The 22225-nt window shown below is 39.2% G+C and overlaps 3 protein-coding genes and 1 pseudogene across 4 annotated transcripts in view; 2 read left to right on the top strand and 2 right to left on the bottom strand.

The window, feature by feature from the left end:
• The first annotated feature begins 209 nt into the window (after window positions 1-209).
• Window positions 210-4717, top strand: LOC140921327 (uncharacterized). The gene is made up of 2 exons (XM_073371326.1): window positions 210-877; window positions 3195-4717. Exons 1-2 carry the CDS (start codon window positions 220-222, stop codon window positions 4619-4621), a joined length of 2085 nt encoding a protein of 694 aa, XP_073227427.1. The 5' UTR covers window positions 210-219; the 3' UTR covers window positions 4622-4717.
• A 344-nt stretch (window positions 4718-5061) lies between these two features.
• The window catches only part of LOC140921386 (3-oxoacyl-[acyl-carrier-protein] reductase FabG-like), a 57942-nt gene continuing 40778 nt past the window's right edge, over window positions 5062-22225 (bottom strand). The window contains exons 9-10 of one of the 2 annotated variants that reach the window (XM_073371400.1): window positions 7584-7647; window positions 5062-6272 (exon numbers count right to left, since the gene is read on the bottom strand). In XM_073371400.1, the coding sequence (XP_073227501.1) occupies window positions 6114-6272; window positions 7584-7647 (223 nt within the window). In that variant the 3' untranslated portion in view covers window positions 5062-6113. The remainder of the gene's footprint in view (window positions 6273-7583; window positions 7648-22225) is intronic. The other variant, XM_073371394.1, reaches the window with a different exon arrangement.
• On the top strand, window positions 10894-12312 carry LOC140921364 (uncharacterized). The gene is made up of 2 exons (XM_073371368.1): window positions 10894-11067; window positions 11147-12312. Exons 1-2 carry the CDS (start codon window positions 10894-10896, stop codon window positions 12203-12205), a joined length of 1233 nt encoding a protein of 410 aa, XP_073227469.1. The 3' UTR covers window positions 12206-12312.
• On the bottom strand, window positions 12835-14541 carry LOC140921353 (uncharacterized; annotated as a pseudogene).

Here is a 22225-nt window from a genome sequence, read left to right as displayed (position 1 = left end):
GGCACAGTAAAAGATCATCTTGAAACAATACAGAAACTCAAAGAAGGTTCGCTGTTGTATCTTCAAAACTAAGTAAACATCACCCATTAAGTCACTCCCGCATTCAAGCAAAATACTGGCTTTGACACCATTTACGAAATTAACCAGGGAAATTTGATACAAGGGATGCGTACCAAGTCAGTTCAACATATTTCCGGCGTTGATGATGATCCAAATATCATGTTTAAGGCTACAATCAGTCCAGGTCAAGAGAACGGCTACCTTACAATGGGAAAGAACCGAATGTTTGACAAGTCAGAATATGGCAATATCATTTTCAGGCCAAAAGGTATAGTTCCGATTGGATATGACTTCTATGGGAACATAACAAAACCCAACGGAAAGGGAATGACGGTCGTTGCTAACACGGCTATGGTCGCCGAGCTCTTTTGGATAAGTGGAGTTAATATTGACACTCGAGTAGCAAACGATGAAGAAGAGAGAAACCCTGATAATGTTGTGATTGGAGAAATGACAGGCCTTGCGTACTCAGATCATTCAATCAGAGTTGATACAGGTGCAGGGGACGACTTACTCCAGGTTACAGGAGTACCTTGCAATTACTATACTTATCACCAGAACTGTTTTGGGGGTACACTTGGTACAGGAATCAATACATTATCATTTCAAGGGATGAACACAAAGAGACTTGAGTTTCCAACAGGCCGAACTGGTAGGGCGCCCAAAATTCTCGTTGGTATTAAGTACGATATGAGATCCACGGGGATGGTACCAAGCTCCGAAATTTACTTGAGATTGAAGGACTCACCAGTAACAGAAAGGTCACAACTACACGAATACAGAATCGGCTACGTAACCGGTGTTAATGTATTTCACGGTATGTATTAAACTTAATCAATGTTTGGCACTGTGAAACAAATGACGGAAGAGAGAGATAACTCGAGTGAAAATTCAAGAGCTAGAAATAACCCATCAGAACCCACTCTTCGCCAAAATGCACCATCGTAATTACCTAGGATTTGATAATGCCAAACCTCGCAGCTTAGTAGGTAAAGCAATGGTAGATCTCATCCCATAGGGGTAAACAGATTTCTCTCTTTGCCCCGTGGTTCTCCTAATTCCTTTACTAGTATTGTTGCGGTCATTGGGCTTTTAATGGTTATTTCTAGCACCTGATTTTGCACTTCACAGCTAATTCTCTATTCCATCATTAATAATGTTCGCTCCGACAAGATGCTAGCGCTCAAAAGGACAGCTTCTCAATCTCCCAAGGGAGACAGATGTACCTTAAAAACTCAGTTGGTACGATCAAATGTTTAATTAGTTTTTATTATTTCGCAACACTCTTACTTTTCTTAGTTTTCTTCGGCAGAAATTGTTTTCAGCAACTTCCATTTGGCTAAAAATCAGCACCAGAAAGTTTTTAAAAAGAGAATGTAAATGAGCAAGAGTGTAACCTCGATAGTAGGGCCAACTTCAAGTCACTGTCAAAAATTGTTAGATATAACGAGGTTCCCTTATATCGAGGTTCTCTTCCATATTTTTTACTATTACTGGGGCGAAGAAAATCGTTCGTTATACTATACTTCGTTATATAGAGAGACGTTTGTTATATCGAGGTTCACAAAAGGAAGACAATGAATGACTGGAAATTGCTTTAAGAAGGTTGATCGGAGAAAGAACCGACAAAAAGCAATGGGCCCCTCCTCAGACTAGAACATTTTGATAAGTGATCAATCATCAACAGAAGGTTATCTAAAACCTGTCTAAAAAGACTGTACTTCTTCCCTTCGGGATCTTCTATCAGGCAAGAAGGAAAAGATTGGGGCCAAGTTGAAAAAGAGTCTCTCTGTCGCTTGAAGAAAAAATGACACATGCGCCAGTTCTTGCTCAGTACTGCTCAAAAGAGCAAACCATGCCATCTGTAGACGGCTATCGTATGGGTTTCCAGCGGTCAAAGACATCACAGAGTTTAAGCAGTGACCTACGCCAACCAGAAGTTCGCCATTTTTAAATTTGTAAATGCCTTGACGCTACCAAATCTGTAGTACTTAGTGACCTTAATCTTATGGAGATGATTAGCCCAAAAAATGTGGTCAAAGTCGCGGCTCAAGAGTGCAAAAAGTCCACTTTCGGTCGACGTGCGTCGCTCAGAAACGTCGCTGCTTAAACTCCCTAACGACACCTTGTGCAGAGTGGATTCATCGGTTCATTTGATCTGCCATGATCCGAGTATTTTCGGATCACTGATCCTAATCCGGATCGTCCCAAAGGAACGCACCCTTAGTTTGGTGCGGCAAAAGCGTTAAGTAGAACGTTTGCCGAACTTAGCTTGGGCGCAAAACATGGTGCGCCGTCTGAATCAGATGTCGCGCCAGTGTCGCTCCGAAGTCGAACTTATTCAATTAGGTTCGGCACATAAAACGTACGGCGTCTGAACCAGGCCTTAGTGACAGGACAAATATATGGAGGTTTTTAACATCCATGTCGTAATGTATTCGAATGGAAAAGACAGGAATTCGTCCTCGTCGTTGACAGCTTCTCGCAAGATTGTGAAATCGGAGTACTACTGTCATCTACCTGCTAAGGAATGATCAGCCAGATAAAAGCCATTATCGCGCGCCATATGAAATTCCTGTAATCATTCGTCCCATGTAAGGGAATTCGGATTCCGGAATCCGGGAAATTAATGCCGGTGGAATCCGGAATCATGTAAAATTTTCCTTCTGGAATCCGGAATACAGCTCAAGGAGTCCGAACTCCCACTAACGGTTGGAATCCAGAATCCAGTCTTGGATTCCCTTAGATGGAGCGAAATTATCTTCCACAATTAATAACCATTGAATACTTCTCCTGGCCTCCTCTCTTCGTTTCGCTTACGATACTACTGGGGAGGATGTCTTTAAGTGGTTTTTATTAACTTGTCAGTACGAAAACGGCTTTTCCTTGGCCCATGGGCTTAAGTAAAATTTTAAAATCAAATAACATACTTTGCGACGGAAAACATGTATCATCCATCACATTTTAATGCAAAGACCAAAACTACTTGATACTCTATATACCAATAAGCAAATATCTTGAAATGAAAAGTTCAGTTTGCTCTAATTCAACTTTTCTTTTTATGATAACTTCACAGTGAGCAGAAAATCGACTGATCTCATCACGTAAATGCTGATTTATTTTTTATTTTACAGGGTCTCCAATGGATGACGAAATTGCGATGGGAGAGGACAAGAGTTGTGTAGTGGAAAACGATGGCGGAAGAAACAATTATGTCATCTATCTGACCAATGAGCACGACTTTACTCATACGATAATTGATGAATCAGAAACACTCGGGCAAATTTACCTCGTTAAGAAGACAAAATATGGTAACGGATATTATAAGATTTCCCCTGACGATATTGGTTACGATGAGGAAACGCAAACCATAGTGATCTTTATGAAAGACAATAATGGTCTAAGGCATACGTTCACTGGGAGGATTATTATCAAACGAACAAAACCAGGCGATGTTAAAGAGATGAGGCTTTATCTGGCTGACCCCGAAGGCCAACCACAAGTTAAATGCAACATTAAAAGCTTAGATGATGAAAACCTTGACTGTTCGTTGAGTTATACACTGGGGCATACCTCGATTAACAGAGGAATTGGAAGTCGAAATCATGAATGGTATATTGATGATCGACCTGTGCCAAGCGTCCCGTTTCATTATCATCTGAATACCAATTTAAAAGCTGATCCGATTCCTGGCCTTTGTGGAGACTTTGTTATCTCGTTTGGTTCTTTTAGAGGGGATCGTCCTTCTAGTGGAAGTAAGGAATTCTCTCTGCAACTACCAAAAAATTCCTTTATCGCCATTGATGATGAATTGATGGACTGGGTTAAAGACTGGCGGGCACAATATCTTGTCTACTATCTGAGGTCAGAAAAGAAGCTGGTGTACGAACATCGTGTGGGAGATTTAACAGATGCATCGTACACAGTAAAAATTCATGTTCCAGAAGCAAAACGCATTGTATTCGGGACAACTGGAAATCATCAACTTCTTTTAGATCTGAAGCACGATGATAGGCCAGCAGTAAATTTGGGCAGTGAATACCTAGGTTTCACTTCAAGACCACTTGATGATTACACATTTACGGAGAATTTCGATGATGCAAGCCCACAGCCCAAACAACTTGTTATTGGAGTCCCTGCGAAAAAGGCTACACAGAAAAGATGGAAAATAGTGTTTGGCAAAGCCAAAACGTACGCTGGAGAAAAACTAGAAACAGAAAACCGAGAAGCAACAGGCGATTACTCAGAAAATGCATTGATTGTGAGTGATACTCTTTGGGCGTACCTTTCAGGAGATGGAAATGAGGTGCGTATAATCTTTAGACCGTCTAAAAGAAGGGAAAACAGCTGGAAGGTTACAGTCAAGAAAGGGTCGCAAAGAATCCACCAAGCTCGAGTTGATGGGGCAAATACCCTTGCTTACCATGAGGGATTGGTGAGAATCAACCTTTATGACCTTGTGAATGGAGAAAAGAGAGAGTTTGATCTTTATGAAGTCTGGAAGGAAGAAATGAAGACCCTTCGGAGGGATATCATTGATGAAGCTAACAGGTGCCGATAAATAAGATCCACTTAGACCAAGATAAAAATGATGACCAAGCTTTGGAATTACTTTTAGCGAACAACAATCGTTGCTAATGAGTGAACAAAAGCACAATTTAATTTACTTTTGGCGAAATCACAAATCAGAATTAGAAAGAACACTTTGGAGCAACTGGAATAATGACAATGGATCTCAATGATTCTGTAGTCAATCTCAAAAGTGTCATGGAGATGTTACATGAGTTCAATAAAGTTTTTGAAATCACTGGGTCAACCTTACAATCCAATTAGCTTTCAGAAGTGTGATTACTCAGATCAAATTGCACTCCACTCAGTTCAATTATCCTTATTAACATGAATTATGAATTGGTTATTGTTTATTTTTTGAAACGAGTTTTCACTTTCGATGTTTATTGAGTGTTACAAAAAAGGTATTGTCAAAATATTAAAATCACTTAGATCTGATTAATGTTTTAAATTAAAGGGATATTTTTTCGTGTTTACTGCATCATAGGTTAGTTAAGGTCAAACGAATATTTTATCAGGATGTAAAGGTTGCGTAATTCAAAGATTTCGTTAAAAGTTGTACTACTTTGTTTAGTTTTACAGCAACTTAAAGGTTTTCAAATAAAGGACAACCTTCTCTTGAAATCGGTGTGAAAGTGATTTAATATGTTTCCGTGGCAACCCTACCCCCATAAGAATATTGCATAGTTTGATATTTTTAACCTCAACGTAAGCTGACCTTGAAATCTTATAATTCTCAGGCGTCTTTTCCACTAATGTACATTTAAAATTTTTTCCCAGAATTTGCCTATCATATATGTAGTTTTAACTACATATGTAAAAACTGATGAAAACGTTAAGTCAGTGACCGTCGATCAGGAATTCGACACTTGCCACACTCTGTAGGTCGACAACTTTTCATGATTTTCTTATTGTAACCTGGCCGTTGATATTGTAAAAATTTTATATGCAGGCGAATACTTTGAAATTGCTGTTAATTGCTCTCCTCGTGTTAAATTAATGCAATTCACAGACCAATTAAGCTTTAAGGCGAAATTGTAGAAAGAAAATAATTTCGCGACAGTAAACACCTCGGAAGGTCCAATGACAAGCGTTATTTTGCTCCAAGAAGCCGGATTTTCTGGTCACTATAAAAAGAAGGTGCCATAAAGAGATTAAGAGAGAGGGTTGTAAGCTGGCATGTAGTGAAGTTCGTAACGAATAAAAGCAGTTAAAGAACAAAGAAACCTCATCCTTTTATCGAAGAACCTTCTAGCCGGCCACAAAAATGTTCCTTCACAAAAGTGCTTTGCTTCATTCATACCCGTAATTGTAATTTCTGCACGTCTGATGTATTCCGTTTATCATCACATACACAACTTAAGCAAAGAGTAAAATGAGTTTAGTGAAGGAATTCACATTTATCTAGGGTACTCAGTAAAATGATCAGTAATTCTAAGCTTGTTATTCTTGCTGGGTGCTACTGGATATGAGTAGCAATGCGGTTATCTTGGGCACATAGCGTGTCTTCCCCCGTCTACAGGCAGCGAGGCACCCGTCATGTATGACGCATCACTTGACGCCAGAAAAGCGATCACGCTTGAAACTTCCTCCGCATTTCCCGGCCGGCCCAAGGCGTGAGTTTCTTTACATCGCTCTAGAAACTAAAGCAAAAATGCTAACTCTTAGCGAAATCCTAGATAATTGGAAATTGTTCGTGGATCACTCAAAGGTGTTATGACATTTGGCCTGGTTTATTTCAAAAACGCTTCTATGTTTATAAGAGCCACTAAAGAGGGCCTACAAAACGGTCTTCAGGACCTTAAAAACGCGTCTAGAAATTCTTACAGAAAAGAGCGTTACAGTGCTACTTGTTATAAATTCATAAACTGCAACTGCAAAATTTGCTCCTCATACGTATCATATGCAATCGAGGTTATGACGTGTCTCAGATAATACACAATGACATCAGAATAATTATCAGTTAAATGCATAAATAAACGGTTCAATAACAATGTCATTTTTCAACAAATGGAACGAAACACAAAATAATATAACGACGAGAATATAAAAGTCTTCCAAGTCCCCGCCTCTCCCCTGATAAACCCGGGAAGTAAAGGAAAAAAGGAACAGGGTTAAAAGAGATCCCAAACACTTGATACAATTGCAAATATTTAACTCGAATTGTACTTTTGGCCAAAAAAAGAAATTAGATTTGAAAGATTTTACCACTAGAAAATATTACAATACAGTCACACCCTCTTAGTACGGACACACCAGGTACAGGGGTTAGTGTTTGCGTTGCAGAGACATCCATAGAGCGATTTTCATATGACCTTGAAATGAAAACGCGCGAACAAAACAGAAACAACAAACGAACGGAAATACAGCGATTTGATTGGTTTATCGAACGGATTCAAACGCGCGTGGCTTTTGATTGATTAAGCGAACGCTCGGTGAAAAAACTTCATGCCCGAGAACATTCTAGAAATCAATCGATACTTCGCTTTGATGTCACACTACAACACGACTGGCCATATTAGGGTTTTCTTTGCGGGAAAACGAAGAGTCCATGTTTTGATCTTTTCAACCATTGGCTGATAAAACAAATAACACTTACCGAGACCATTTTTCAAGGTCATGGGAAAATCGCTCTATCATAAAAACAGAAGATGTATTCCATCTGTAGGACTAAGAAAACTCATGTCTGTTATATAAAGGCATCCGTATTATGGAGGTTTGACTGTATTACAAAGATCATGGAGCGCACTTTAAGAAAATCAGTGGTCAACGAAATTGCTTTCCTAGCGAGTCTGGGCAGTAAACTATACGTTTAACAGCAGACAAAGTTTAGATGTCAGGGCACGCAAAATTGAAAACGGCTTTAAACAGACTTCCCTTTGGTAACGCTTAAGTTGATGTTTTAGCTCTCGCATTTCCTCGTTCAATGAGGCTTTCAGGAGAGGTCAACACACCTTTTGATATTCTTCCTCGTTCATGCCTCCACGTTTGTGTATTTCAGTAGTAATCACTCCAGGGCTAAACGAAAAAGACAGAACTGAGAACAACAAGTATATTGCCGCCATAAAAACGTCATCTATTTATGTTTGTTTTGAGATATCTCCGAGAGAGAACCTTAAGAAAAAAAATTGGTTGTCTTACATCACTATTATTCCTGAAAAGAAAAAGAAAAGCTTACTTTGACATGAGGTTTTGGATATCTGCAGTTTCATCGGAACGTGTTTCATCATTTGGACCTCAAACTCCCCTAAACATATCCGCTAACTTCAATTAAGTAACGAAAAAGGAGAATAATTGTGAAAGTGATGATAACGACGCTCATCACGCCGCGTAAGATGATGATGATGATGACGACGACAACTTGCCTAGTTCCTAGGCCTCTTTATTCCGCGCGGCCAAAGCGTTTCGGGTCACGTGATCCAAGCGAAATTTAGAGGTATGGAGAAAAATCTTCAACAGTAAGACAAAAATGAGACTGCTCAAAGCATTGGTTTACAAGACGATATTTGCATTTCCAGGTTAAAAATACGCCGCTAAAAGACACAGATGGAAAGGGAAAGTTCAAAAGAATGCTTAGCTTTCTTCTATTGGACAAAGGGAGGCTCTTTTTTTTTACAAAATTGTCCTGCGAAAAATTCGAAATTCAAAACATTTCCGTCGTCGGAGCGCTTGGCCTGTTTTGAAACGCAATCAAGCAGCGAAGTTTTTGAAGAATTTGCAGGTACATTTTGTACTCTTTAGTCAAGAACAATTAATAACGTTTTTAAAAAGAGAATTATGTATTAGTAAATATTTGATCTTAGACGTTTTGTACATTTTGAGATCGGCTTGAGCGCCCTGATTTGATATTTGAGTTGAATAATTTTTTCCATGAGCTCAGCCGATTTTACTTGCGTGAACGGATCCGCAAGCCAAGTTTGTCTTACGCGAACTGCTTTCAAGGGTTAATTTATGAGTTTTTAAATAAAGTTTTTCAAGAAATAATTTCTCCGTTAGCTCAAAACACGATCCTGAGACTACAACATCCAAATAGAATTTTTAGCTTCTCACATTACGTGCATCACTTCTGCGAATGTCGGAGAATTTTATAGGATTTTTACTTTTAGGTTCAGTTTTTTGGCACTTTTCAATACGCAGCTAATTTAACGAATTTTATTTGAAAGTATGTTCGGTTTTTCTGATTATAGATGTTTCTGATTAGGTCCCATAGATGACTGTGTCCCTTTAAGCTCTCTATCTAAGAACCACTGAGCTACACAGTCTGCTATATGTTGTGTATTAATCGCACCACCCTTAGCGACTACTTCTGACGTTGTCGTGTCATCGACGTACTTCCAGAGCCGGGTGTTGAAATTTCCACGAAGACTTAGATTTTTGATCAAAATAAGGAACAACCAATCAAGGCCCTAGCTTTGTTCTCTGGGGGGGGGGGGGGGGGGCAAAGAGGTGAGAGAGCCCCACTTGGAGTAACCCCCCTTAGCTAGCTTGATCCCCTGAGAACGCCGGGATAGAACATCAATTATCCAGTAGAACTAATCTACATAAATTATCAACAAGTATCCTGTGGTCAATTAGATCGAATACTTTTTGATAATCGAATTGCTGATTGTCAGTGTCACGCCATTTAAAAGAGATCAAAATAAAAATAAAAAAACTTTCAAAGATAAAGTCCAGAATCTGGGAAATGAAAGGAGGTAAATATGCAAAGACCCTCCCCAAGATTCAGGTCAGAGGTAATTATTTCGTATACGAGATATTCGAAGAAACGTTTTACCTAAATTTATAGAGATTTGTATGGAGACGCTGTACTGTCGCAATTTGTAATAATCATCGCACGTTGTAATACCTGTCGCAATTTGTAATAAATCCATCGCACTTTGTAATGACGCCATGGTGGTGCCCATCCGGATGAGCACCAACATGGCGGACGGAAACCAACAGAAACATCTGTTACCGAGTTTTGCTACAAAAACGTGAGTTTATTCTTCGAAGAACTCATAAACATTAAAGTAATACATGAACTGTTTAGGTAGGAAAATTCCCTTCAGTCATTTTTTAACCCTACATGACAGCTCTATTGGCCGTCATATAAATGCCACGTCAAGCAAAAGCTTAGAAATTCAAGCGTACTCTATCACAAAACCAAGAAAGAAACCCTAAGCGACAAATTGTATGAAAATTAGTTTTCAGCCGCTCTAATACATCGTGAAAGTAAAATCTCTGTAGGATCGACAGTTTTGTAGCTGAATTTTAGTGACGTCATGTGGAAACCAGCAATAGCACAGCCCTGATCGCAGCGCTATGGCCGTCTCTCGCTTGAGCCCAGCTGTGGACCATGTAAACGAGGGCCTGTGCGGTGGACGAATTAGGTACCGCGCTATGCTGATTTGGGTCCAGCACCTTGACAACAACAGGCCTTAAGTAATCGTGCACGACACAACCCTTAGCGACCTTCTATAAACAGGCGGTAAGAGAGATCTGTCTCAGATCTTTTTTCAGATCCTCAACCTTCTTTTTCTTGGGTAGTGGGGATATATCCGGGTACTTCCAGATGATAGAAGACACTGTTCTTTTAGGGACGCATTAACTATACTACATACAGGGTAAGCGAGAAGTTCGTAGTACTCCCGCAGTAGCCAATTGGGTATGGTTCACACGCGTTAGACGGATTAATTCTGCTAAGAATCTCGTAATACGCAACCTTGACAGTACGTATACTCGGAGGTGCGCTGAGTAGGCCTTTCCCGATTGCGCTGAGCACTTTTTGAGCACTTTTTTGAGTTTGGAGCACTATTTTGCATTTTGAGCACCCTTAAGCTCTCTTTCGCACTTTGGGCAACATTTGAGCAATATTTCACATTTCGAGCAAATTTCGAGAAACATATGTCTTCTAAAACATTTTAAAGCAAAAACTGTGTGTCGCTCGCAACGAGAATCGTGTTCCAGGTCATAAATTTGAATAACTAATGATGTTGTCAAGAATAAAAGACCGTTGTCATGGAAAGGCACGTGGACTTACCCTCATTGAGCGTGAGAACAGAAGTTTCTGATTGGCTGATGTACCATGCGTGTGCCATCTCAAATTTCTAAATCATCAGATGCTAGTACTGCTGAATTTATTTACAATTCGTAACCGGCAAATATTATTGTTCTATATTCTATCAACCTTTCGTAACAACCTGTCGAATAGAGTACCGAAGTGTGACGTCACGTTACCATGGGCACGATTTGAGTGGTTCTAAACAAAGAACCATTGGAACCAACATGGCGGCCATATCGATAACTGCTCTTACTTCTTTCTTTTCTGGTGAGCCGAAATCAATTGAACGTGGCGAAAATCATTATAAGTCTGATCATATAGAGTATTTTCAGTATTCCAATGGAATAATTAGAGGATTGGTGCATGCTAGTATGAAGGAAAAGTCTTACAAGGTTACGGTAAGTAAACTCGCAAGTTCGCAACACTCGGAATCATCTGTTACAAACTTATGCCCCTTCTCTCCACTTTATAATACAGGTCTCTCTCCATGGAAGTGAAATAAAGTCTGCTGAGTGCGAATGTCCCCGTGGAAACTATAAATGTAGCCATGCCGCGGCACTCATTATCTATGGAATTCATAATCTTAACCGGACGGATATAGAATGCGAATGGAAAAAGCCTACGGCCCCAAATCAAGTGAAATCTGTGGAAGAGTTATATCCTTGCCCAAAGGAGTATAATTGTCTTAGGAGAGAAATAAACGAAGAGGATCGTTCCTGGTTCTACCAAGAACTAAAAAAGTACGGGAACTTTACCGGCACGTTGTGGCTTCTCTCTCCTGAGCCTGAAAAGAGCAACGTCCTGCCTGTGATTACTGTGGAAGAGATTGTGTTATCAGCGGAATTTGTAAACCATGTGGATAAGAAGAGTTACCTTACCGAGAAACTTCGCATGTCTGAAGACCAGCGTATAGCTGTAAATAAAGCCACTCTTGGACAACGAGATAACCCTTCCTGGCACATGATACGGAAAGGAAGACTGACGGCCAGTAATTTTGGTAGTGTTTTGAACTGCAAGAGAGTCACTCCATCCCTTATAAAGCGAGTGCTTGGCCAGTATGATTTATCAAGGGTTCAAGCTATTAATTGGGGCGTAATCAACGAAAATGAGGCAAAGAAAATGTTTCAACAAAAAACAAAGCTATGTGTAGAAGAATCTGGGATTTGGCTTGAGCTGTCGGGAATGCTAGGTGCCTCCCCTGATGGCTTGGTAGGCAGGAATGCACTGCTAGAGGTGAAGTGCCCATTCACCCAAAGAGACTGCACCATAGAGGAAGCAGTGTCATCAGATAAATTTTATATCAAAAAAAATTCAGAAGGGCACTATGAGCTAGATAAAGGACATGTTTACTGGCATCAAGTGCAGGGGCAGCTACATTTAGCTGAAAGGGAGATCTGCTATTTTGTTGTGTGGACAACAAAAGAAACCCTCGTTCTCCAAATCAAGAAAGATCCTGCATGGGTTGACAATCTTCGTGTCTTAAAGGACTTTTACACTAAACATATAATCCCAGCATTCGCTAATGATCTACTGTAAGGCTATAGACACAGCCGCTCAGCCTTACTTGATCTTAAAGGGAACCATGCATAGTTTCCATTCGTGATCAGCATTTATTTTTTCAATTGCAAATCACGTTCAAACCAAGAAATTGAGTTAGTGATACACGTTATTTCATAGTATTCCCAATGTTGTTTTAATATAGAGTGGTTTTCATGAAGGTGTGAAATGCAATGACAGTAATGCAAAATACCCATTTCTGTAAGCAGTGTAGCTTCACTATTCCACAATTTCTTTTATTTGGTTTTTACACACTAGCTTATAATTAATTAATACACATTTAACCCGAAAGCCACTCTTTTGTAGTTGACGTTTTGAATACAATTTGTAATTTAGTCTCTGTTTTCCATCCAGTGATCTTTATTAAGTTGCAAAAAGGTATCAACTAAACTGTAGATAAAACCTGTAACGGTAAAATCTTAACATGAAATAAATGAAGATGAATGTTGGTTGGAAACACTCACTTTTAGGTATTTTCTAACTGTGTTGTAAAAATTAATACTCCATGACCTAGCATTTTACCAAACACCAGACTTGAGACTATAGAAATTAAGCAACGGGGCGATGAAATTTGAGCCCCCACCTGCACCCACCCCTCTGGAGTTTCCAACCCCCCTACTGAAGGGTTATGGATAAATGGAATCAAACACAACCACGTTATGCTATTCACGCTATGTTCTAAATATGATTAATTTTTGTGCCTGAATAGCTTACAGCTAGGGATGCACATTTAATCTCAACTATATGTTATTGCTGTCACTTGATCCATCCATGACTGAAAAGAAATTCTATTCCAGGTCAACAGTGTCTCTAATTTCTCTAATGAGGGAGTGTTGCAAGTTTACCAATCCAGCACATAATTTCAAAATTTTTTCAGTGTAACATCTCAGGTATGGTGGAATAAAGGTTAGAATCTTAAAATCTTTGACACGTGCATTTGCTCTTTCCACATGAATTCTGCACCGTGCAATAGTCTTTGTTAGCTTAATTTCACTCTCGTTGAATTTCCCATTATATAAAAATGGGGGAATGTTAACAGACACACCAGTGGGAACAATATCAGCTATCAAAAAGCCTTTGTCAGCAAGTATCAGATCCCCAGATTTAAAATGTTCCAGTACTCCAGATTTTTCTACAATGGCTTTATCCGATGTTGAGCCTGGAAACAATTTACTAACATGAGTGATAACAGCATTTGGTGCAACTCCAATAAGTGTTTTGAAGGAGTTCATTCCCCTGTATGTTGAGTAAGTCAATTTCTGATCACTCATTAAACCAGGTGCTGCAATTTCTACATCAGTGCAGTCGATGACCATTTTGCACTGCCCAAACAGTGAAAAAGATTCTGGCATAGAGGTTCTGTTCTTCTCTCTTGATGGCACAGATTTTAAGCAGTCTTCATATAGTAGTTTGTATAGTACATGAACAAATGTAAGTATTATATTACTGATTGTTGCAGTGCTACAGTGAAAGAGCTCACCCAAGTGTAGGTTTGTGTAGTTCTGTCGCAATTTCATTGAGTTATAAAAACTTGATCTTCTAACAGGATGCTTTCAACCTTCCAGCCATAAAAATAATTTATTTCTGCTGAGAACCGCCTGACATAGTTCACAACAATTGAAAATATTTGCCTGTTTGGTAGACCTGTTTCCATACATATTACTTCATCTCTCAAGGCCATTACCGAATACATTTCTCTTTGATATTGCTCGTTTGACTTTCTGTCCTCCAGTTCCTTTCTCAAGTTTTCTACTTCGACTTCAAGAAGGACATTTTGCGCAGAGGCATTGCTGGTTTCACACTTAGAGGCTTCACCACTTGATGAGCACGAATCGTTAAGTTGCTTCATTATATCAGAAACCAGCACCAAGCCATTGTTATCTTCTGAAGTTGTCTTCTTCGTCTTAGCTAGCTTTGGCGTACGTGTTTCAGAATTTGGAAAAAGTTTATCGGCATTTCTTTTAAATACCTCAGGGCCATTTACTTTCAGTCCATCACGAAAATGGCAGCTACAAACTCGAGAACTGCTTCCCGGACTTTTGTCTTCTCGTCTATTAAAACAGATTCATTATTTCAAATGAACATTAATACACATTAAAAGCCGCTATTGTCAAGAGTAATTGAAGCTTAACTAGAACAATAAGAAGAATTCAATGGGTCAAAGTTCACTACGTAGCGTGTTCCTAGCGTGTTGGACCTTACCTTAGGAGCTTTTTCCACCAATTGAACTCACTAGGTTCTTTCGGAAACCTGAAAAATTTACATGTTTCTCTTTCTGATTGATGATTACAATCTGGAGCAAAACATTGAACCATCTTGGCCTTATCCTCGTTGCGTTACCCGAAGAGAGACGCCATATTGATCTTTTGTTTAGAACCAGCGAAAATGCTTCCATGGTAACGTGACGTCAACGCTTCGGTACTCTATAACACTACGCAAAATAGATTGTTGATTACTTCAGTAAAAATTGACATATTTACGAAAAGCTGAGAGGTAACTGTTCACAACTTTTAGCACTTTTTGAGCACTATTTTGAGATTTTAAGCACTTTTTGAGCACTTTTTATTCATTTTTGCCAGCACTTTTTTAGGATTTTACGAGCGCAATCGGGAAAGGCCTAGCGCTGAGTCCTCTTCCAATTAGTTCAGTTCTGCAGTAAAAACCCCAAGGGAGATTAATTTGTTAGTCGCGTGTTTTAATTGATCCTTGTTAAGTTATTAATTGTTTTTATAATAATACGTTAAGGTTCTCCCTTGGAGTTTTTACTGCAGAGCTAATTTGTATGTAAATGTGTGGGCTTGTTAACTCGCATAATTAACTGACTAACGGCGCCTAAAACGCTGAGACTTCAATAGTTAGTCGTTTCCTTGAGGTAGAACGGAGAATAACGGTTTTGTTATACTAAGTCAAAATTGAAATAGAGAGTTTTCAGCTCCACTTTGTGTGTGTGTTTTATTTATTTATATACATATACTATTTTTAGCGCTAAGCCGTTTCTCGCGTTGCTATGTGATCGCTTCTCTTATTTCTACTTTTTTTTAATAGACAGACCGAAAACTGGGCTAAAGTTACTTAGCAGGCAAGCGTAGGCAAGCCTATTGTGTCTATTGAATAAGAGAGCCGCTCATTAGATATGGAGGAACCCATTTATTAGTATGAAGGAACACAGTTTTTTGGGAGGGAATCCAGCATATATGAGGAGAATCAACTTTTTTGCGAGGGAATCCTACATATGTAATGAAGGGAATCCACTTTCTGCGGGGGAAATCCAAAGGGAATACACCAAAACGGCGTAAATTGCTGAAGCATAACTACTGGTATGGTTCTCGCGCCGGCGCAAGAGCTATCTGTGATAAGTGTGAACAGAGCCTAAATAACCATGGCAACGATTGGAAAGATGCAACGAGTCGCACCTGCACATTGTCTAGACAATGACGAAACCTTTCAAATTTACTCCCTTTAAATTTGTGCGATGCCGCCAACAGGTACTTTTCAAAAACATTAAAGGCATCGGTGCGAAACGTATACTGCTGATTCACTAACAGTTGCCTTGGGGATTGGGAATTGCCAAATGCGAAGGGCTGCGAAGCTATTGTTTCTTGGTCACTAAAGCATAATTATCATTACGGTGAGTTCCCCAAGCACAATTGCCCAACGGCCACGTTCGATATACTTAAATTCTAACATGATTCTGGTCATTTTTAACTGGTGGATTACTCGTAGCGTAAGGAACGCCGAGTTATTGTGGGCACTGCCTTATGCAAAAGTGTCACCCAAATGTAGAATGCACTTCGTAATTATTCGGCTGGCACCAAAGTGCCCGATATTAAAACGACAATTGACGTGGATCGATCGTTCCCAAACGAAGTGCTGAGCGTGCATTGTGCCCAGAGCTTTTGATGTTCTGATTTTGTAGCTTCCATAGGACTAGAAGTTGTCTTCATGTGGACTTTGAATGTTACAAACTAGCACTATGGCCAACTTTGAGACAGAAGTTTATGAACTTTTGAAGCTTTTAGACTCGTCCAGGCAATAAACAAGATGAAGATATCAGAAATTGCTCTTCGGCTTCCTAAGCGGGTCCAGGCAGCACAATTCTGCTGTGAGTCAAACGATATTTTAACTTTTCTTACGGCCCCACTACACAGTTTTTTTTTTTTGGAAAATATCATTCTGAAATGAAATGTGCCTGTCTCTTTGTTGAATAAAAACAGAAATATTTATTGTCACTGAATCGTAATTCCTCTCATGTAAATGTAGTACAACGCCGTCTACAAGAGACTTCGAGATGGTTTTGCTTTGTCGACCATTTCAAATGCAACGAAATGAGTTAAAAAACAACTTTCACCGTCAGAACCTCGAATATAGCTTTGAATTATTCATAAATGAAGCTCTACCAGCATCAAACAACGTTTACCGGCAGAATAGTTAAATAGTTAATTTTGGCATGGGTTTTTCACCCTTCATGGTGTGGCGCAATAGATACAGCGATGATCCTATACATTTATGGTCTGCGGCTCGATTCCCAACAGAGGAAACTTTTTCTTTTTTTTTTCTTTTCTTTTTCCGTTTTCTTTTGTTTTCTTACTTTCGTTTGTTGTTTTAAACACATTTTCATTTTTTGACAGACTTAAACAATATCGGTAGACTAATAGCAGGTTCATTATCAGCTTTCATTTTTCAAATAATTTAATCCACGAGTTAGCCATAGGCACCTTTAAAATGATTCTATATTTGGTTTGGTTTACTTTGTGCTCAAGTCTCTTCTGGGGATTGCGAGACAATGGAGTCGTGAAAAAATTGCATTTTTATTTCTGAAGCAACTGCCAAAGCAACTTTTATTTAATTAACAACTAAGGTATATATTGCACGACCGTTCTATAGCTATAGGCTATTTTCTAATGATGCAATAATTGCCTTCTGAAGTTAACGCAGGAGTAATCTATATCGTTTGTACTCTGGGCTCCTAACATTGTCTTCTTCTTTAAATAATTAGTCATATCGTCCGCATTAAATAATTAATTACTTTGAATGTTTCTTAAGAGGAACATTTTTCCTTGGAGTCTGTATTACTTTTCTTTTTCACATATATGTGACCAAGTTCTTCTCTACACGTATAAGTATATCCTTATTTACTTGTGAACGGATCGAGTATTTATTTGTTTGTTTTATTTACGCGGGTTGGGCTTCCTGCAACCCGCTACCCAGCGATCAAAATTTTGAAAACGCCGTTTACCCTTAGTTAAGTGTGAACGGCTGAAAATTTCAGAAGTACCGTCTCGCGTGTTTATTCGCCAAATTAGAAATAAGTTGATTCCTTGTTGTGACAAAATGCCATTCAAACCATTTAATGCTAATTTATATCTGAAAGTCGGCAAGTTCTATACTATAACCTTCCCAACAGGTGTAAGCACCATAGAAGATAGAAGAGAAGAAACACTGGCTGACAGAAGTGCTCAGAGAACATGAATTTTTCTCTCTTGTTTTGTTTGATCCTCACTGCAGCTTTCACAACCGCGGAAAACTTTAGATATGCGTACATGGTGAATAAGGAAAATAGGCGCTTAGCAAGACAAGCAGTCAAGAAAATCGATTCACCCAGTCTGTTGTCATGCAGTCAGGCATGTTTAAGACATTCCTGGTGTACGTCTACTAACTTCAGAGAGTCCTTTGGGAAGCGATTGGGTACTGGCTATTGTGAACTGCATAAGTATGTGTTTTTAACGATTCACGATGACACCAGTCTTACTGATCAACCTGGCTCCACTTTTTCAATGTTTCTTAAGGTAGGACAACAGTTTACTATCTGCTGTTAAGTAACATGAAAGAGCCCAGTTTAATTTAGCTGATTCTAATATTTAATATATCATCAGTCCTGTGTAAAATATTTGGCAATGAAAGATTTCGCTAAAATTTTGCTTAAAAACATTCAAGAAATACTAAAAAAAAACGTTAAAAAAGATGACGACGTTTCGACTTTCTCGGACGCGGACGTCATTGTAACGTCGTCTTTTTTTTAAATGTTTTTTTAATATTTCTTAAAAATGTTTTTAAACAAAATTTTATCGAAATTTTTTATTGCAGTTAAAGCATTTTCTTTTGCTATAGCAGAAGCGGGCGTAGAAGGAAGCTGGGAAAAAAAGAACGAAAGGCAGCAGGTGTTAGTGGGTACAGGTTTTAGCATATCGCGGTAAAGTGTATATGTATGTATTTTCTTCAGGGCTGTCTAATGACAGGATGCCGTAATGGGGGTTCTTGTGTTTTCGATGAAGAAAAAGAAACCTTTGCCTGCTCATGCACTAGACAATGGAGAGGGGAGAAATGTGATCTGGGTACGTACTAAGATATTGCACTTCATGTTGTTCACAACACAAGGGGCCCACACAATGTGTGTGTGTATCCGATTGTTATTTTATAGTAAATGTACTGGATTTACCGCGTTTGCTTCACCTATAACGATATATCGCGCGCTAAGTATGTATATAAATCAATGTTAAATAAGTGTTGAATTACCTTACCTGTGGTATAGTCGTCCTTTTGCCTCAAAAAGCAGTTTTTTTTGAGCGATTTTGAAGGATTTTGAAGGAACAGTAAACGGCGAACTCAAAATCCTTTAAAATCGCTCAAAAAAAAAAATGGACATTTGTGAGGAAAAAGGACGACGATATACCATAAGTAACGTAATTCAACACTTATTTAACATTGGTTTAAGCCCCATTTACACGGCAGAAAATTTTTGGCACGGCTTGGATGAAAGTGGTACGCGTACCAAAAAAAATAGTACTGATTACTCATTTACACGTTCTTTTTTCTACCGTGCTAAACGATGTGAAATTATGATTTGGTACGGGTAAAAGGCTCAACATCTCGGCCAGCGTACTTGATTCTTGCCTAGTGCGCATGCTGCTTTCTCTGTAAAAACATGGCGGACGAAAAGTTCATTAGAATTCCCACAGCCGCATGTAGTCTACGCACAAGGAACAAATGGGTGGTCATTGAATACTGGTGCGGTTATTGAATTATTGTGTGGTTATTGAACACACTGAACTAACGAAAAAGTATTTACCACTTAGTTAATGCTACACATTTATATCAAAAAATTCTAACGTATTTGTGGCTATTTCCCCCGCAGCTGCATGTTGTCCACGCTCAACAATGAACTAACGTGTGGTCAATGAACTACTGTCGTGTTTATTGAACTTTTGGTTTCTATTGAACTAAAGAAAAAGCTCATCTGTACATACTCTCCCACATTGGTGCTGACCAAAGGCACGAAGGCTCATCAGAGAAAAGTTAGCTCGGCACGGCTAATCGTTTACACTGCACACTTTATCCGAGCTGGGCTAGATTTTCAGGATCGCGTACCAGTTTTATCCGTGCTCGGACTACCTCTCGACATGGTCCGAGCACGGGTGAAATTTTGGTCCGGCACGGATGGGCCAAAGTGGTTTACACGACTAAATCTATCCGTGCCGAACCAATTTTTTTGGTACGCGGACTTTTTTCATCCGAGCCGTGCCAAAAATTTTCGGCCGTGTAAATGGGGCTTTATATACTTATACTTAGCCATATATCGCCAAAGGTGAAGCAAACTGCGGTAAATCCAGTGCATTAACTATAAAATAAGAATCGGTTACACACATTGTATGGGCCCCCTATGCTCACAAAAGCCAACTGAAAGCCAAATTATAAGGATTTGTAAGGTAACTTATCGTCAGATCGATAAAACCGGTTAAAATTAATGCTCATAAACAGCTACTTAAGTATACATATCTTATAAAGAGTTGTGTCTGTGTTGTTTCTTACCGTTTCCAGGCCTATAAACGCCGTATTCGCAAGTTTCCCAAGTAAATGGTTTGGTTTCTTAACTACTAAAAAGAAGACAAGAGAAAACTCGGCTGTCCTAAGTTACCCGAAAAAAAAAAAAAAAGAAAAACCTACAAAACTTGCCTTACTTGCCTTTCTTCTACTGCAATCACTCCAAATCTTTGCTTGAGTATCGACCGAAGATTTCTCTTCCTTAATTGAAAACGTCAATTTAGTTCCAAACATCGAGCAATGACAATGGCCTCTAGAGGACGAGAAATGTACGTACTAGGTAAAAGATTCGAACTTAGCGCTTCTGACCCGTGGAACGGCTCCTTTTCGTGGTGAACTACCGATTGGCTACGTCACACTGCACGTTGAAAATCCCCTCAGCAGGGATGGACAGGGGAAAAATCAACCGATACAAAACTATATTCGCAGGGGTAACCATGAAACATGAGAAATGTGAGCATTAACAAGACAAAGAACTGCGAAAAATCGCAAGTAGCGCGAAAAATCGACAGAATTGCGATATTTGTCGCAGTTTTCGCAAATTTTGTAAAATCGCTAACAGTGGATCTGGTCATCATTGTCGTTCTTCCTCCCTCGGTGATATGCGAATTCCTCGCAGAACTGCCGCTCATGCTCATTTTGTAGTCATAAACAAAGGTGCTGGACAGTTCTGTTTGAGCTCTGATACGAGGTAGCGTCCAATCTCAATACTTTTTTCCTGAGTTGGAAGCAATGAACAGCAGTAAAAGTCGTTGAAAATGCATTGCAATACATCAAAATGTATGCAGCAGGAGTTTGAGCCAAAATTGCCAGGGGATATATTTTTAAAATGTCGAAGAACAAGTCATTCGACGTCAGAGCAAGGTTTGGAGCAATTTCTGGTGCTTCTAAAACTAAAAAAAAAACCTTTTAAGGAATAGCACGATATGCAATCGGCTTTTGCTTTAAGAATTAGCAAACGTTGAATTTACTTGTTCCGAAAATTCAAACTGGTGGCTCCTTCTACCTGATAGTAATTTATTTTTTGAAATTCTAAAACAATTTCACAGCTGAATTTTGAGCGACTTTTAGTTACGGACTTCTGCTACAACGATTTTTCTGAAATTCCTCTGACATATTTATTATATCAATTAAAGCCGATACCAGAAATTTCAGTAAAAAATATCAGCCAATATTTTTACTAGACGCGATTTTCTTTCACAGTAGGGTCCTTTTTAGCGCTAATTTCTCAAGAAATATTTACCATCAGTGAAATCGGAATATTTCGTATTATTGCCGAATGATATCTGTTGTTCTTTGCAAAGTTTCGCAGCCATCGCGTTAAAAACCAAAATGTTATGACGGAAAATTTGTCACAGCAAAATGCTCTTGTATTAATTACGGAGCCACCTTAACGGATTCTCTTAGCTTGAGCTCTGGTTGCAACTTATTCCAAAGGGACGTCGCTTTTATTCGACGGACCTTTGGCCACTAGCAGTGTGGAGGAGTAGTATTATCAACAGTTCTGAGTTCCTGGTTGTCCTTGTGGAAACGGCCGATATTTTAACGAACTTTGACGTTAAGGACGCTGAAGCACATCCAGTCATGCACTTAAATACTAAAACAGCAAGTCGAAGGTATAGCTGTTGCTTGACTGGGAGCCAGCATTATATGCCAGGAATAGACTATATTTTCGCGAAATATCCTTCCTAAATCTGGACCAAAAACCAGTTCAAATTTTTGCCTTAAAATGCCCCTGTTACTGCCATCTGAAAGTAAAATATGTTATGTCAACATCGATTTTTCTCTCGACAGCGCTAAAGAAACCCGTTTAAAAAATGCAATTTGTTGCGGTTTCATGTTGATGTTAAATGTAGAAACCTGATTGGCTCTCTTGTCTTGGGTATCGAAAAATCCTAGCTACTCACCACGTTAAATGTCGTGGGCGGTTTCTTCCTTTTTTTGACTTAACCACAGATGCGGCAACTTTATCTCAGGAAAGTCCGGTCACACGACACTCGCCAATTTCCCGAGGTAAAAGGGCCATTTACCATGTAGCTGTTCCAGGATCTAAGATAGTGGGGAGGACGCGAAAAGGGGAACTGGGCGGAAAAAAACGAAAAAGGGAGAGGAGAGAGAGCCTTTAATCATTTCTTTTACGACCCTCTTCCGTCCACTTTTGGCACATTTGAGATAATTAGA

The sequence above is a fragment of the Porites lutea genome, chromosome 1 (assembly GCF_958299795.1).
Source record: "Porites lutea chromosome 1, jaPorLute2.1, whole genome shotgun sequence".
NCBI lineage: Eukaryota > Metazoa > Cnidaria > Anthozoa > Scleractinia > Poritidae > Porites > Porites lutea.
The sequence above is the reverse complement of the archived record's forward strand: the minus strand, read 5'-3'. Positions and strand labels throughout refer to the sequence as shown.